This window comes from Heteronotia binoei, chromosome 4 (genome assembly GCF_032191835.1).
Source record: "Heteronotia binoei isolate CCM8104 ecotype False Entrance Well chromosome 4, APGP_CSIRO_Hbin_v1, whole genome shotgun sequence".
NCBI classification, from domain to species: Eukaryota; Metazoa; Chordata; class Lepidosauria; order Squamata; family Gekkonidae; genus Heteronotia; species Heteronotia binoei.
The window spans coordinates 155882696-155896636 of record NC_083226.1 but is presented as its reverse complement, the minus strand read 5'-3'; the positions used below and the strand labels follow the sequence as shown (position 1 = coordinate 155896636).

The following is a 13941-nucleotide window of genomic DNA, read 5'->3' as shown; positions in this document are numbered from 1 at the left end:
TTTAACCTATACTTTTCATTAAAAAGTTTTCTCTTTCCAGCTTTTCTAATGGCCTAAGGTCTTTTTAATGGATAGATTTATGCTGCTTATGTCCCTGAGCTTGTTTAAATGGTTTTATGTTTTTATGTTGAGAACATAATTATTTTTAGTTGTAAGCTGCCCTGAGCAGGACTCTAGTGAGACAACACAGAAATCCCATAAATAAATAAATGGAAACAGCTCATGCCAAATGGAGAAGAGTAAACATAAAAATAAATAGGCCATAGTTATATTCATTACTCACTAGGTAGAACAGGAGAGCCCAATATAGATCCCATGTTACTTGGAGGAGGCAAGGCAGAAGGAAACCGCATCTGTGCTTCTCCACCATACCTAAGATTTAACAGATTAGAAACGTCATTTCAGAAACACTGGCAATCCGCTTTTCAGAGTCTTCTTAAAACAATATAGTTTTAAGTGTGTCAAAAACTACCCACTCAACATTGCCAACAAATACAAAATGTGTGCTTGCCAATTAAATACAAAAAAGGCCATATTTCTACAACTATAAATCAGAGGGAAAAAACCCTAGGTCTTCCTAACAAAAGTTAAACTATGCTTCTCATGTGCTGTTATGTACGGTGGGGCTCAGAGGCCTGTTCCTGTTTTAGGTCATTAATGACAAAAAAGAACAAGACAGTACAATGCTGTTAACCCAAGATGGCAATGATCAACTACTGCATAGGGAAGCTTTCTGCAAAGTTTCACTTTATAAATTCATATGCTCCAATCAACCAGAGTTCAATCTGTTACTAGGATGCAATCAATTCTTTTTTTAAAATACCATCTCCAGAACTCAAGGACTGGTCATTTTACCTGAAAAATGCTCGAGTAGCCCAGGCAGAGATTTCTCTATCACAAGCAGCAGATGAGCAGGCAAGGATCAGACATGTGGCACAAGCTTGATCTTCCTGTAAGAAACATCATTTTAAAAATCAATACAGTGATACACAAGCCTTGCCTTTGGTATACTATCTGAGAGAGCATGGGCCATTTGGGGCAGTAAGATAGTAATTTGTAAGAAATGTCTTGTTGCTTGAAGATGCCAAGAACTTACCTAAACGTCATCCCTAAAATAAATGAAGATGATCATTTGGCCTTCAATTAGGAATTAGAAAAAGTTCTCCAAATTCAGAAGCAGCAAACCTCTGAATACCAGGGCAAGGAAGCAACAGCAGGGAAGACAGCTGTTGCCCTGCTGGAGACAGCATGTGGACTGGATGAATCTCTGGCCTATTTGAGAAGGCAACTGATATTTTTGTACACAACCATAATACTAATGTACTCTGGAAGTTATAAATGAAGAAGACAAACTGCAATTATTTAAAAGCTTGCTCAGCTTTGTGGCCATAATTGAGAGGTCCTTGAGCAATTACTTACATCTGTGGCAAAGTAAGCTTTGCAAACACAGTCTCTCCCCCCCCCCTTCCCATCTTGCAGTATGTAAGGAAAAACATGTTCGCACATGTGGGGCAAAGGTTGCAACTGTGATAAAACATATTTCCATATTAGCACATTCATCTGAAAGAGGGTGTCGAAGCAAACACATTCATTCTTAAACATAGATGACCAACTTTAAGTACAGTTTCAGAGAAAGCTAAAAAATTCTTACCTGATGCAACTTGAAAAACCTTTCAATCTCTTCTCCATCACCTCCTGCATTGCACACAAAAAGATGTCGCAACTGATCCACTGGCCTGAGTTTATGAAACATTAGACTCCCCTAAAGAAAGATAGAACAAAACCTAATTTATTGGCCAAAGTATTTTATAATGCTTACCTTGTTGGTTTTCACTGCTACATTTAAAGCAAACTACTAATAAGTCCACTTGACAAAGCTGAAAGATTGGTCACTGTCATCAAGTGGCATGCCCAAGGCTCTCTAGATAGTCCACTACTTTCGGCCAACTCTATCCACTGTGCCATGGTTAAGCATAAGAGCATTCAGTCATGTTTATGTAAAGGCCGTGAAACAATTTACATGGGAACTAGGCATTGGATTCTTGACTTGTTTAACATCTTGATGAAGTACTACCAAGGAAAAGACTGCATCTGTCCAGGTAACTTTCCTGAATCCATTGCTCCATGCAAAAATTCAGGATAAACTGTTATAGACTGTCAACTAGCATGAGCATCTCTCAGTGGAAGCAAGGCAGCACACAATATAAATATAACGGGAATGTACAGGTCAAAAGCACCTCATCTCTCTACTGATTAAGGGCTGCCTTCTCTCCTTTGAAAGCATTCAGGCACTTTAGTTTTGTGTGTGTTTATAACTAGTTATTATTTAACTAAATAATTACAGTATTTCATACATTAATTTACAATACCAAACAAATCCTGGGGATGTAATAGCTATGAAGCTATGTTAAACATCAGTTCCCACAGTTATGGCTAAGGACCTTTTTAAATTTCAGTGTATTTTACTTTTTAAAACTTATGAAAGAGTATTAACATCTAAATGACATGCTTTCTCAGTGTTATTTCTAAATAAAAAGGCTGCAAATATAGCCATGAAACTAAGAGAATATACATTAGTGCAGCTGATTACTGAAGCAGACTAGGAGAGGTTTCTGCACATCTAAAATGATCCCTATTGATTCCAAGTCAGTGGTAGCAGGTAAGGATGGCTTCAAGAGTTTGGCTCTGGGACAAAAAAATCATCTGGAGTTAGGTAACAAATTTATTTCTGAATGGAACTTAGGTGCCTTTGCAAATGCTGTATAATTTTTTTTCTTCTCAAATCAAACTGTCATATTTTAAAGCAAATATGTATGTTACACATACCTGTGCTGAAAGGAGAACAAATTTCTTTGGAGGTAGCAAATGCTGTTGCACAACTACAGGAGAGTCAGTTATTGGAACCAGGTCTTTATTCAAGGGAGTTACAATCTTCTGAACTTTCTGTTCATCGATTGCCGAAAGAGCCCAAGAATGCCCATCAACTCGCGTAGTCATCTGAATAAAAAAATTGCAGAGCAAAAAATTAAAGCACATAACCAGATGTCATGCTCCAGCTAAAATAGCAGGTACTCTAGTCTGCACCTGTGCAAGCCAAACTGGAGAGCCAGTTTGATTCCCCACTCCTCCACTTGCACCTGCTAGCATGGCTTTGGGTCAGTCAAAGCTCTGGCGGAGGTTGTCCTTGAAAGGGCAGCTGCTGTGAGAGCCCTCTCCAGCCCCACCCACCTCACAGGGTGTCTGTTGTGGGGGAGGAAGGTAAAGGAGATTGTGAGCCGCTCTGAGACTCTTCGGAGTGGAGGGCGGGATATAAATCTAATATCATCATCATCTTCTTCTGTTATCTGATCTTTCATCCTGTGAGGTCCTTTGATAATATTGGGCAAGTTTTCTTGGATCAGCAGTGGCTCCTCAATGGAGGTATGTTTGTGGCTCCCCAATTCTGGAGAAATGGGTTGCCATGTCTTATGCAGATAATACTATGGTTGGGGGTGGGATGGGCAGATTGTGCTTTCCCATTCCTGTCACTTACACATGTGGAGGGGACATCTGTACTGTTTGTACTTAACAAACTGTGCACTATAATAGTCTAGCATTGTCCGTTAACAGATGTTTCACAGGGCAGTCTTGAGCTGGTACAAGGCAGGCTTATCCTGATGTTGTGTGAAGCATGGATATCAGGCTACTGTGCACTTGCCTGGGTGCAGCTAGGCTGCTTAAGCCCCACCTCCCAGTTAGACTAGAACACTTGCACCAGTGACAGGAGGGGAAGTGGCTCAGTGGCAGAGCATCTGCTTGACATGTATAAAGTCCCATGTTCAATCTTCGGCATCTATAGCTAAAAGGATCGGTTTATAAATGATGGGAAAGAGCTCTGTCTAAGACTCTGGAGAGCCACTGCCAGTCTAAGTAGACAATATTCACTTTGATGGATCAATGGTCTAATTCAGTAAAAGGCAACTTTGTGTGTTCATGGGTGTATTCATTTAGTTAGTATCCCATCCACCTCAGCCATTTCTGATCATCAGATAGGACCAGAGTGCAAAGAGTAAACAAGTCTAGAGATGCTGCAAGCTTGGAAGCTATTCAAACTCAACACCAGTACTCAACATAAAAGGAAGCATTTCTAATAAAGAATACCCTATCAAAATAAGCATAGATTCAAAGGAAGGGTTTTGTAAAAAACTGACATGAGAAGGAATGGGCAGCCCCTGGCAAATACTGTTATCAGAAAAATTCTGATTCCATCCTTTATTCAGCATAAAAATTTCCAATTGCTAAGGAAATGAGAACTGCACTGAATATCATGTCCCCACCATGCAATGGGTCTACAGTTGTATTTTTTCCTCATCACTAAAGCTTGTATCTGAATAGGGGATTGGATAAACATACTGAGCAGAGGTCCATCAGTGGCTATTAGCCACAGCGTATTGTTGGAACTCTTTGTCTGGGACAGGTGATGCTCTGTATTCTTGGTGCTGGGGGGGAACAGTAGGACGACTTCTAATGTCCTGGCCCCACTGATGGACCTCCTGATTGCACCTGGTTTTTTGGCCACTGTGTGACACAGAGTGTTGGACTGGATGGGCTATTGACCTGCTCCAACATGGCTTTTCTTATGTTCGCACATATGGACCTGCTGTGACACATTTATGCATTTTCACACAACATGAAGCACAGGGTTGTCAAACTGAGGAGGTGGGAGGAGGAGTATGACCTTTTTTTACAGAATCAGAACATACCCAAAGAGATATCAAGATTTTAAAAACTTATTGGGGAAAAAGAATAATCTCTCACACCAGCTACTTTTAAAAGTACTATAAAAATGTTTTTAAATTACCTGGGTTTCCATCATCGGCTTTTGGAAAGGGAAAGAATCATGGTTAATACACCACAGGATATCATTATCCTCATTTTCTGATGCTGCCATCAGAAGAACACCTAACAAAAATGAGAGTAGATATAAGTTTTAAAATCAAGTTTTTACAATTTATTATTTTCATTCCACCAAACTAAAAGGACTGTATTTACTATACAAGCAATGAAAAGGAAGCATTTACCTTTGCTATAGAGAGCTCGGTGCACCTTTGATGGTTTTTCTACATTAGAAGCAGCAGAAAAACCTGGGGGAAGGCGGACGTGGACCAACATTAATGTTGCAGGACGAGCTAGTGGATGCTTGAACTGAGCCGTACTAAAATACATCCGCACGCCTAAAGAAAAAAAATATGATTGTGCTTTTAGAAATTTGTTTGGCTCCTGTTCAATTATTTCATTGATAATGACACACTTTCGAGAAAATGCCCTCGATATTCTTCAGTTAACTATCTCATCGGTGAACACCTTTTGCAAAAATAAGAGAAGCTTTTTAAAACAAGAAAATGAAAATCTGCTTTCCATAGCAGGCTTAATAACCAATGTTCCCTCTAAGCTGAGTTAGCGTGAGCTAGCTCATAATTTTTAGACTCCAGCTCACACATTTTTGTCTTAGCTTAGGAAGAATGACCCCAGAGCACAATAATTTATGCAGTAGTTCACAACTTTAATGCCGGTACATTGATAACATATCTTGCGCAAATCACAGGCCAATACAAGATGCTATGCAGTCTAGTCCTACTAAGCTAATTACTGAACAATTTCAGAAAACAATGCTGCTTAATTCCCCTCACTTAAAGATAGTGTTATATAAGCTATTAAGAAGCCAGCAGCCAATTAACTGGATGGTTAATTAAATAATTAGGCAGACTTCAACCCTGCTGACATGCATGCTTCTTGGCGATTTCCCAGGCCACAATGCTGTAGTGACTGAAGTCACAACCCGCAGAATTTCCCTATTAACATCTAGAACTCAATTTTAAGCATCTCTTCCTCTCCACATACCTTGGCTTCATCCCTTGCCTATAGCAAACAGCTCCTCCCCTCTCTAGGCCCAAGGCAGCTTTGGCACGGTTCTCCAACATGAACAGTTTTCTCAGCTTGTTGCTTTGTTGGCTGATGCCCACTGATGCCCTTTATGTCTTGACCAGCCATCCCTAGGCATTCCTCCATAGCTTCCAAATTTCAAGTGGCTAGTCTCCTCATTTGGTGTGAACCCCTCTACTGCCCACCATGCAAGATGAGCACTTTGTGCAGAGGCCCATATGTGCAATGATTTGTACAAGTCTTTCCCTTGAAAAACAGTGCAAAGGCATGACTGTATAAGCCAGTCATATGGGGAAACTAAGTATGCAACAGCTTCTCCATCAAGCAAGAAGGATTGCTGTCCAGTAAGTGTCTGAACCAGAGAACAGAAATGACACTCAGCAATACAGAAAAGGATGCTGCTGAATTCTTACCTGCATGAGTGACTGCCAATAGCTGACAGTCTATAGATTCAGAATTCTCAATCACTGCTATCTGCACAATAGGTTTAAACACCGAGCGATCTATGGTCCTAAGAAGGAAACCAATATAGTAATTCATGTAACAGATGCACCCTGTGCATCTAAGCAAGATCATACCAAACAATTCAACACAGTAGACAGACAGTTTGAGCACTAGTCACCGGTGTAAACATTCTACCTGGCAATTTTTCCGGCAGCAGACACAATGCTGTTCTGGGACACGGAGGCAACTCTTGTCATCCCTTTACCATCTGCACCTAGATCATAAACCTGTAAATTAATTATACTGTATTTAGTGCTTTTTTGTTATTGGAAGACAGAATTAGAACAGCTATACAAATAGCAAGTTCTCATCAAAGAAGAACTGTGAATCTTTACATGTGTGTATAAGGGAGTCAAAACGCAGTATCAAAAGACATACCTGTATCACACCTTTTTCAGATCGTGTGTATAGGATATTTCGGGAGTTGTCAATGGCAATCTGAACTATAGGATCTACAAATTGAGTAGTTCGAAAAAACACATTATTGTTTTTTATTTACAGCCGATTATGACACAGAATGGCTCATTTTTTTTTAAACTCAAAATTTTTTATTTTTTCAATATATCACAAAACAAATATTACATAAATACATGCACCAAAACATTAAAGTAAGCCAGTACACACACACACTCAAAAAAAAAGGGGGGGGGAGGGGACAAAGGGGAGAAAAACAATTTTCACCTTCTGCTACTCCAAAACTCACAGCCAAGTCTAAACGCCCTTTATCAAGCGAAGCACTCATAAATCAATACAAAATGAAGTTTAAGTATTTCTTTGGCATTTCATTTTTTTTGACGAATTAGCATTCACATAATCAAGAAAGATAAACCATTTTTCAACAAAATTCTCTCCTACTTTGGGGTTGTCGCTAAAAATAAGTTGCAAAGCGATTTTGTCTTGTATAACAATGTCCCACACCTTCTGAAACCACAGGGTTAATGAAGGGATTCTTGCGGCTTTCCAACATTTTGCCAAAGAGTTTTTCCTGCCAAAATCAGCAGGGAAATAAGTTCCTTTTTTTGTTTAGTATAGTTGTTATTCGGCCAATAATTAAGTAAAATAGATTCCGGGATGCGAGGAATGGTTTCGTTGGTAATGGATTCAATTTTATTTATTAAGGTATTCCAAAAGGTCTGAACTTTTTGGCAGGACCACCAACAATGAAAGAAGGATCCAGTTTCACCACATCCTTTCCAGCAAAGGGGATTATAAAGAATGGCTCATTTAGAAAGGTTTTTAATTCATATTGAGAGTTCTGATCAGATCCATTAAAACACAAGACACTGCTATCCAACTTTATCTTCTTTTACCCATACACCATTTCAAAATTCTTGTTCAGAACTTATTTATGTCCAAAGTAGAATAACATGGCACCATTTTTAATGTAAAGTTAAACCACTTGGTAATAAAATGGTTATATGTAGATGGTTTGGAGTCTGAGAAAAAGCAATGTATGGATTCATGTACATAAAGAGCCAGTTTGGTGTAGTGGTTAAGTATGTGGACTCTTATCTGGGAGAACCGGGTTTGATTCCCCACTCCTCCACTTACAGCTGCTGGGATGGCCTTGGGTCAGCCATAGCTATCACAGGAATTGTCCTTGAAAGGGCAGCTGCTGTGAGAGCCCTCTCAGCCCCACCCACCTCACAGGTGTCTGTTGTGAGGATATAGGAGATTGTAAGCCGCTCTGAGTCTCTGATTCAGAGAGAAGGGGGGAATATAAATCTGCAATCTTCTTCAGTCTTCTAAATCAGTGATACTCAGTAGCTTCAAGAGCCACATGTGGCTTTCTTACATACTATCTATGAACCTTTTTAGTTATTTTGCCTAATATATTTGGTTACCAGCAATGTGGCACCATTCCCATGTTCCAGAAAAGCAGGCAAGGCCATTGCCCAATTGCACTGTTGGTTAGCAATTGGTTCCCTCCTTAAAATGGTTGCTGCTGGAGGGACTGTATGATAGGTAAACTGTGAGACTTGTGCAAGCATTCTTTCTGTCAGGGATGGACCTGTCCCCTCTAACATCTCCTTCCCCTTGGGAGGAGAGCAAGCTTACCCCAGAGAAGAGAGAGGAAACTGAGGACACAGCAGGAAGGCAGAGAAGGAGCCCTTCCCCTCACTCCAGATATTCAAATGTTGGCTAACGTTCAAAAGCAGTGGTGGGGAGACAACCTTATGTGTTCAGAGGTAATCTGGTAACTAAAAAGGTTGTAGTTACATATTTAATATTAATTATTACATTGTATATGTGTGTGTGTTATGTGGGGTGCTGCAAAGGGCATACAGTAGTCACTCTGCCATTTTGGTTCATGTTAACTGCCAATGCGGCTCTCTGTGAGCTGCAGACTGTACCACTGATCTCAATAAAAACATTCAATTTTCAGAAAGGAAGTCGCACCTGTAACTTTTATTACATAACTCAAATGTTACTAGGGAAAGGCACAAACCACAACCAAATCAAACTGGGAGGTTGTTTGCAAACCAAACCACGGTTCATGGCCATGCAAACCCTGTTGAAAGAGACTGCAGTTCCTTTAAGTGGGGGTTTGTGGAAAACCAGAATAAAACAGCTGAACCACAGCAGCTTCCCACCTGTCATGACCCAGATGGGGTTGCCAACTGACGCTGCCACAAGTCTGGATTAATGGTCCTTTGGGAAGGCCCAGAGTACCCTCCCAAGCCCAACAAAAATGCCCCTTTTAGCCGAGAAACAGGTGTGATGACCAGGCAGAGAACATTAGAAAGATAAAGGTTTATTAATACAGGGATGGGTATTTAAACAAGGCAAGGTGCTTATATATATAACAGTGGATAAAGGTAAAAGAAAATAAACCCTAGCGCGGCTACCTGTACTCCCCCCTAGCCTTTTAGTCGTCAGGGCCCACAGCCCTTTCCCCCAGGCCGACTGCCTGTGACTCACTTTACCTTCTGAGCGAAGGATCCTTCTCTCAGCCACAGACTGTCCTCCCAGCCTGACTCTGTGAGAGAAAAGAACACAGTTCCACGGCCCACAAAGTTTATGTATCAATTCCCTCACACAATCCTTGGACACTGATTCATTACAGCAGGCAACAGGCATTGCGGGGATTGTAGGCTGTGTCTGCTTCCTACTCCCACACTGTTCTCTAGGCCTAGGCCTCCCAAGGCCTTGTCTTCCAGTCCTGCACAGATCATGACACCACCACTCAGCAGTTTTCACAGGAAATAGAAAGCAGGGGCTTAAAGGGACTCAGAGTCCATTTAACCCCACTTTCTGCTCTATCCATGAACCACCATGAACTGTCACAAACTGCTCTAAAGTTCATGGCAGTTCCTGACAGGTCGTGAGGGTTCATGAACAGGGCAAAATTTGTCAGTGGTTTGGTTCATGCCCATCCCTAAATGTTACTGCTAAATGTTCTGGCTCTCTATATTTTTCTTCACTTACCGTCTTCTGAGAAAGTGAACTGAAGCAAAGATGGAACAAGGAAAGACAGAGTGCTCTTTGAATGATTGATCTTTCTGCAACGCTGGCTGAACCAGCCTGCCTCGGCCTACAAAAATAAGAAAATGTTACAACTTATCATTATAGAGATAATCACGCAAACTTTGAATCAATTTGCACCACATATTTAGTTAACAGTGAATGTATTATTTGAAACAAGAAACACATTTTAAAACAGAAGTGGTTGACTGGGAACCCTGGGCCAGATGGTTCTACCAAAACATTTTGAATTTGGGGGGGGGGGGGGGGGGAAGAAGTGTGCACACATATCTGAGCCAATGAGCAGGCAGAATATGATGTACAACTTTATGAAGCCTTTACTGATAGGTAAAGCCACATTTATTATGGGACTTGACCATATCATGCTCCACATCACTGCTGGAAAAGAGTGCTCATATTTTTGGCCATTCCTTGTATTGTAATTAAATTATTCCATGGGGAAGCAAAGCCTAGATTATTCATAATTTTGTAACCCCACTCCCACTGGATCTCAACTGCTAAATACATGCAACCACATATCTACTTGACACAGAAGTGTAATGTCTCTGCAAAGATAACATTACATTATGTTCAATACACCTAAGTGTAACCACGTGTGTACTGATGAAACAAGTGTGAAGCTTGAGTTTCAATTGTTGCAAGGGTTTAAGAAGGAAAGCTGCCTTGAAAAACAGTTGCATAACACAGTTTCACAGTCTACAGAATAGAATTCACTGACATAATTAGCTAAATTTCCTATTTGTAGAAAAAAATACTTGTAACTTTCTCATGACTCATACAAAAAGACAATACATGGTTTTCTTGTAGGATTGAGCTTGCATGATCTTTGGACTTGTGCGCTCCCCTCTCATTCCTTTGTCCCCTCATACAAACTAGGTTTAAACTATAGTTTGGATGGCAGAGAATAAACCAGAGTTCATGATTTGGGAAAAAACAAACTATTGCACTTAATTCTTAGTCACACATAAGCACCGAAGCATGAAATTTCACCAAGCTCATCCCCACAACTACAAACCAATTTGTTGCTATGTGTGACTCATACTTTAAGGACTTTAGTATAGATACGTTAATAACTTGCACTGAACTTCAAATTAAATCTAGTTTTTGCAAAGTAAGTTTGTACTTTAGGAATGTTTCTTAGGCTGGTTAAGATTGTAGACTAGTATTTCTGCATTTAGAAACTTATTGTTCTCTTTCAAACAAGCACACAGTGATACACAAGTAAAAATAGTGCAATAAAAACACCCCCTATCCCTCCACAGTGCTGACCCAAAGAGAAAGAAAAGATGCCTCTCTGGCAGACTTCTCTTGCCTGGTAAGCAACTTCATACAAGCAGCCATCTTTGCCAGCCAAAAAAATACGCCCATTTTCTGTTGAGGTTATAGTTAGCAAGTATGTATTATCAGTGGGGAGTGAATAGAGTGGATCGGGAAGAAGCTGCATTCCACCAGACATGCTGTCATTGAGGGCTCCAGAACCTGATTAAATAAAGGAAATTATTTATTGTGGTTTTGCTAGTTTAGTGACATGGATACCGCAACTAACACCATTCTATGAAATATGTGCAGTGAGGTAACAGATAAGAAATGCTTAAGCATTATTCCACCCCAGTGTATTTTTAATTGTTCTTTCAACCTGAAATGGCCCACATTAAGTAAAAACTCTACATTTTGCAGTTCTCACTCACTGCAAGCAATGCTGACTCACAGTTATTTCCAAAACAAATCCCTGCAAGTAAATTGTCTTTTAAAAAGAAATTAGAATCACCTGGTTGCAAGGTTGCATAGCTGAGCCCTAGAATGACAATATCCACTGGAGTTGCCAAAACCAGCAAGTGCCTTATATGTGGCTGAAAGATTCCTGTGAATATAGAAACCAGCACACAGTGTCAATACACACACATGCACGGACACACGAGATCCTCATAGACAAAAAAATTCGCAAATAAGTGATCATGGTGGTTTCAAAATTCATCAAGATTCAAGACTGTGATCATGTGTATTTATTTAACAAAACATTTATATCCTATCTTTCCTTGTGGTTCAAGGCAGCTTACAATAATAGTTAGAAATATTAAAAAATAAAATAGTAAAACCCAAATTCTTCCCGCTCCATACAAAGTACACGTTACTCAAACATAAAGAGCTACCAACCAAAGGAACCTATAAAATACTTGCAGCTCTGTAACCACTAAAGTTTTTATCCTGATCTTGTTTCAGCAGTGAAGCCTCAAGAATAAGACAGCAACACTGGTTTACACAAAATTAAGGTAAGCCAGAAAGCTTGACTTGTAAGAATATTCATTTCCCAAAATTAAAATCAATACTGTGAACAAATATCCAGCAAGACAGACAAAGTGAATATTGTTACAAGGTCTGTTACCTGCTTTTGGTTTTACAAGACCGACAGCAAGGATAGTTTCACTGAGACCATCAAAATAAGCAAGATCTCCCCTGTAAAAAAAAAATGGAAAATAAATTTAAATATAAAGTTATTTTATGTTGCAATCATGTTTCAGCAGAAAAAAATTTATTATTATTATATTATTATTATGTCTTATCCAGAATATGCTAAATTGCCCCAACCAAATTCTTACACAGATCACATACATTATAACCAATTTCACATGTGATACCATGTAAAGATATTTATTTCTAGGACTTTATCCTCTACATACCCGTCTTCATAGTTCCACATAAAGATGTCACTGTCGATTGTCAGCCATGCCCTGTTGATCTCAGGAAACACTCCCATCATACAATTGCACTGCATATCTGAAATGCTAAGACTTAAGGGAAAAAATGCTCTTAAGTCTAAAGGTGAGTGAAGTATACAAGACAAAAACTATATACGTGTAAAACTGACAATGCCTGTATCAGTTCTTGCATTACTTGTAGGTTTAACAGATTCCTGAAGTTGGTTCATGCAAAGGAACAGCAGTGAAAAGTATACTTTCCTAGCAAATATATCCTTAAGGAAAGGAATAAATTCAAGTTGTGAAAAGCCCAAGAGCCTTTATTGGTAACTAACAAACTGCATATCTGTAGCTGAGTCCTTGACAATAGACTGCCTGAGAATTTGAGAACTTAATAAACTGAGGTTTTTCCCCCACGTTCCTTTCTCATTTCTGAATTTTTATGAAACACTCTAATAATTTACCTCCACCATTATCTTTTCAGAAAAGTTAGAGCAGTTATCATTTGCAGGACTAGAATGTACAGCCATGGTCAATAATCTAAACATATCATTATTTGTGCATAATATTATCTAAGGGATACTTAACTAGATACTCAAAATCTTATACCCAGAATCAAACTTTGTTGGTCTTAAAGGTGCCACTGAACTCAAAACTTTGTTCTACTGCTTCAGACCAACCTGGCTTCCCACCTGAATCAACCTTCTTTCATGGCAGGTCAAAATGGTGAAATTATTGATAAAAAGTTATGCATACAACTAAAGTTCAAACATTCAGTTAAAGGACATGCTGTTAAAGGACTTGTACATCTCATATATTATATAGTCTTGTATTTGTTTATGTTACATTTATGGTTTATATCAATTTTTATCTGGCTTTTATGTTATGTTTTTATGGAAATGTGAGCCGCCCTGAGTCTGCTTTGGCGGGGAGGGTGGGATATAAGCCAAATAAATAAATAAATATATAAAATCATTTCTCCACATTGCGGGAAAAGGTTATTGTATAGAGCTGTGTGGCTAGAACACCCTGGACACACAGCCCCATTTCCAATGCTCTTTTCACAGAAGGGTGAAAGGATACTGTAACATTAGTAGCAGCAGTATATGAGAGAGTTTGAGACAACAGCAGTGGCACAGCAACAAACAGAGGAATGTGACAGTGATTCCTTGTTCTATGATAAAAGGAGGAGACTAGAGTTGCAAATTTAGGAAAATTTTCCTGGGAATAAGCCTCATTAAATAAAATGAGATTCACATCCAAGAAGACTTGCTTAGGATTGCTCCCAAAACCCAAAGAGGGAAAAGGAGAAGCCAGGGGAAAAGAATACTAT

The 13941-nt window shown here is 39.4% G+C and overlaps 1 protein-coding gene across 1 annotated transcript in view; it reads right to left on the bottom strand.

The window, feature by feature from the left end:
- Positions 1 to 13941, bottom strand: part of NUP155 (nucleoporin 155) — a 41366-nt gene that overhangs the window by 22491 nt on the left and 4934 nt on the right. The window contains exons 3-16 of the mRNA XM_060236060.1: positions 12591 to 12687; positions 12296 to 12366; positions 11681 to 11773; positions 11225 to 11391; positions 9856 to 9961; positions 6805 to 6878; positions 6562 to 6653; positions 6336 to 6433; positions 5061 to 5213; positions 4841 to 4941; positions 2827 to 2997; positions 1652 to 1762; positions 856 to 950; positions 284 to 372 (exon numbers count right to left, since the gene is read on the bottom strand). Coding sequence (XP_060092043.1) covers positions 284 to 372; positions 856 to 950; positions 1652 to 1762; positions 2827 to 2997; positions 4841 to 4941; positions 5061 to 5213; positions 6336 to 6433; positions 6562 to 6653; positions 6805 to 6878; positions 9856 to 9961; positions 11225 to 11391; positions 11681 to 11773; positions 12296 to 12366; positions 12591 to 12687 — 1518 coding nt within the window. The remainder of the gene's footprint in view (positions 1 to 283; positions 373 to 855; positions 951 to 1651; positions 1763 to 2826; positions 2998 to 4840; positions 4942 to 5060; positions 5214 to 6335; positions 6434 to 6561; positions 6654 to 6804; positions 6879 to 9855; positions 9962 to 11224; positions 11392 to 11680; positions 11774 to 12295; positions 12367 to 12590; positions 12688 to 13941) is intronic.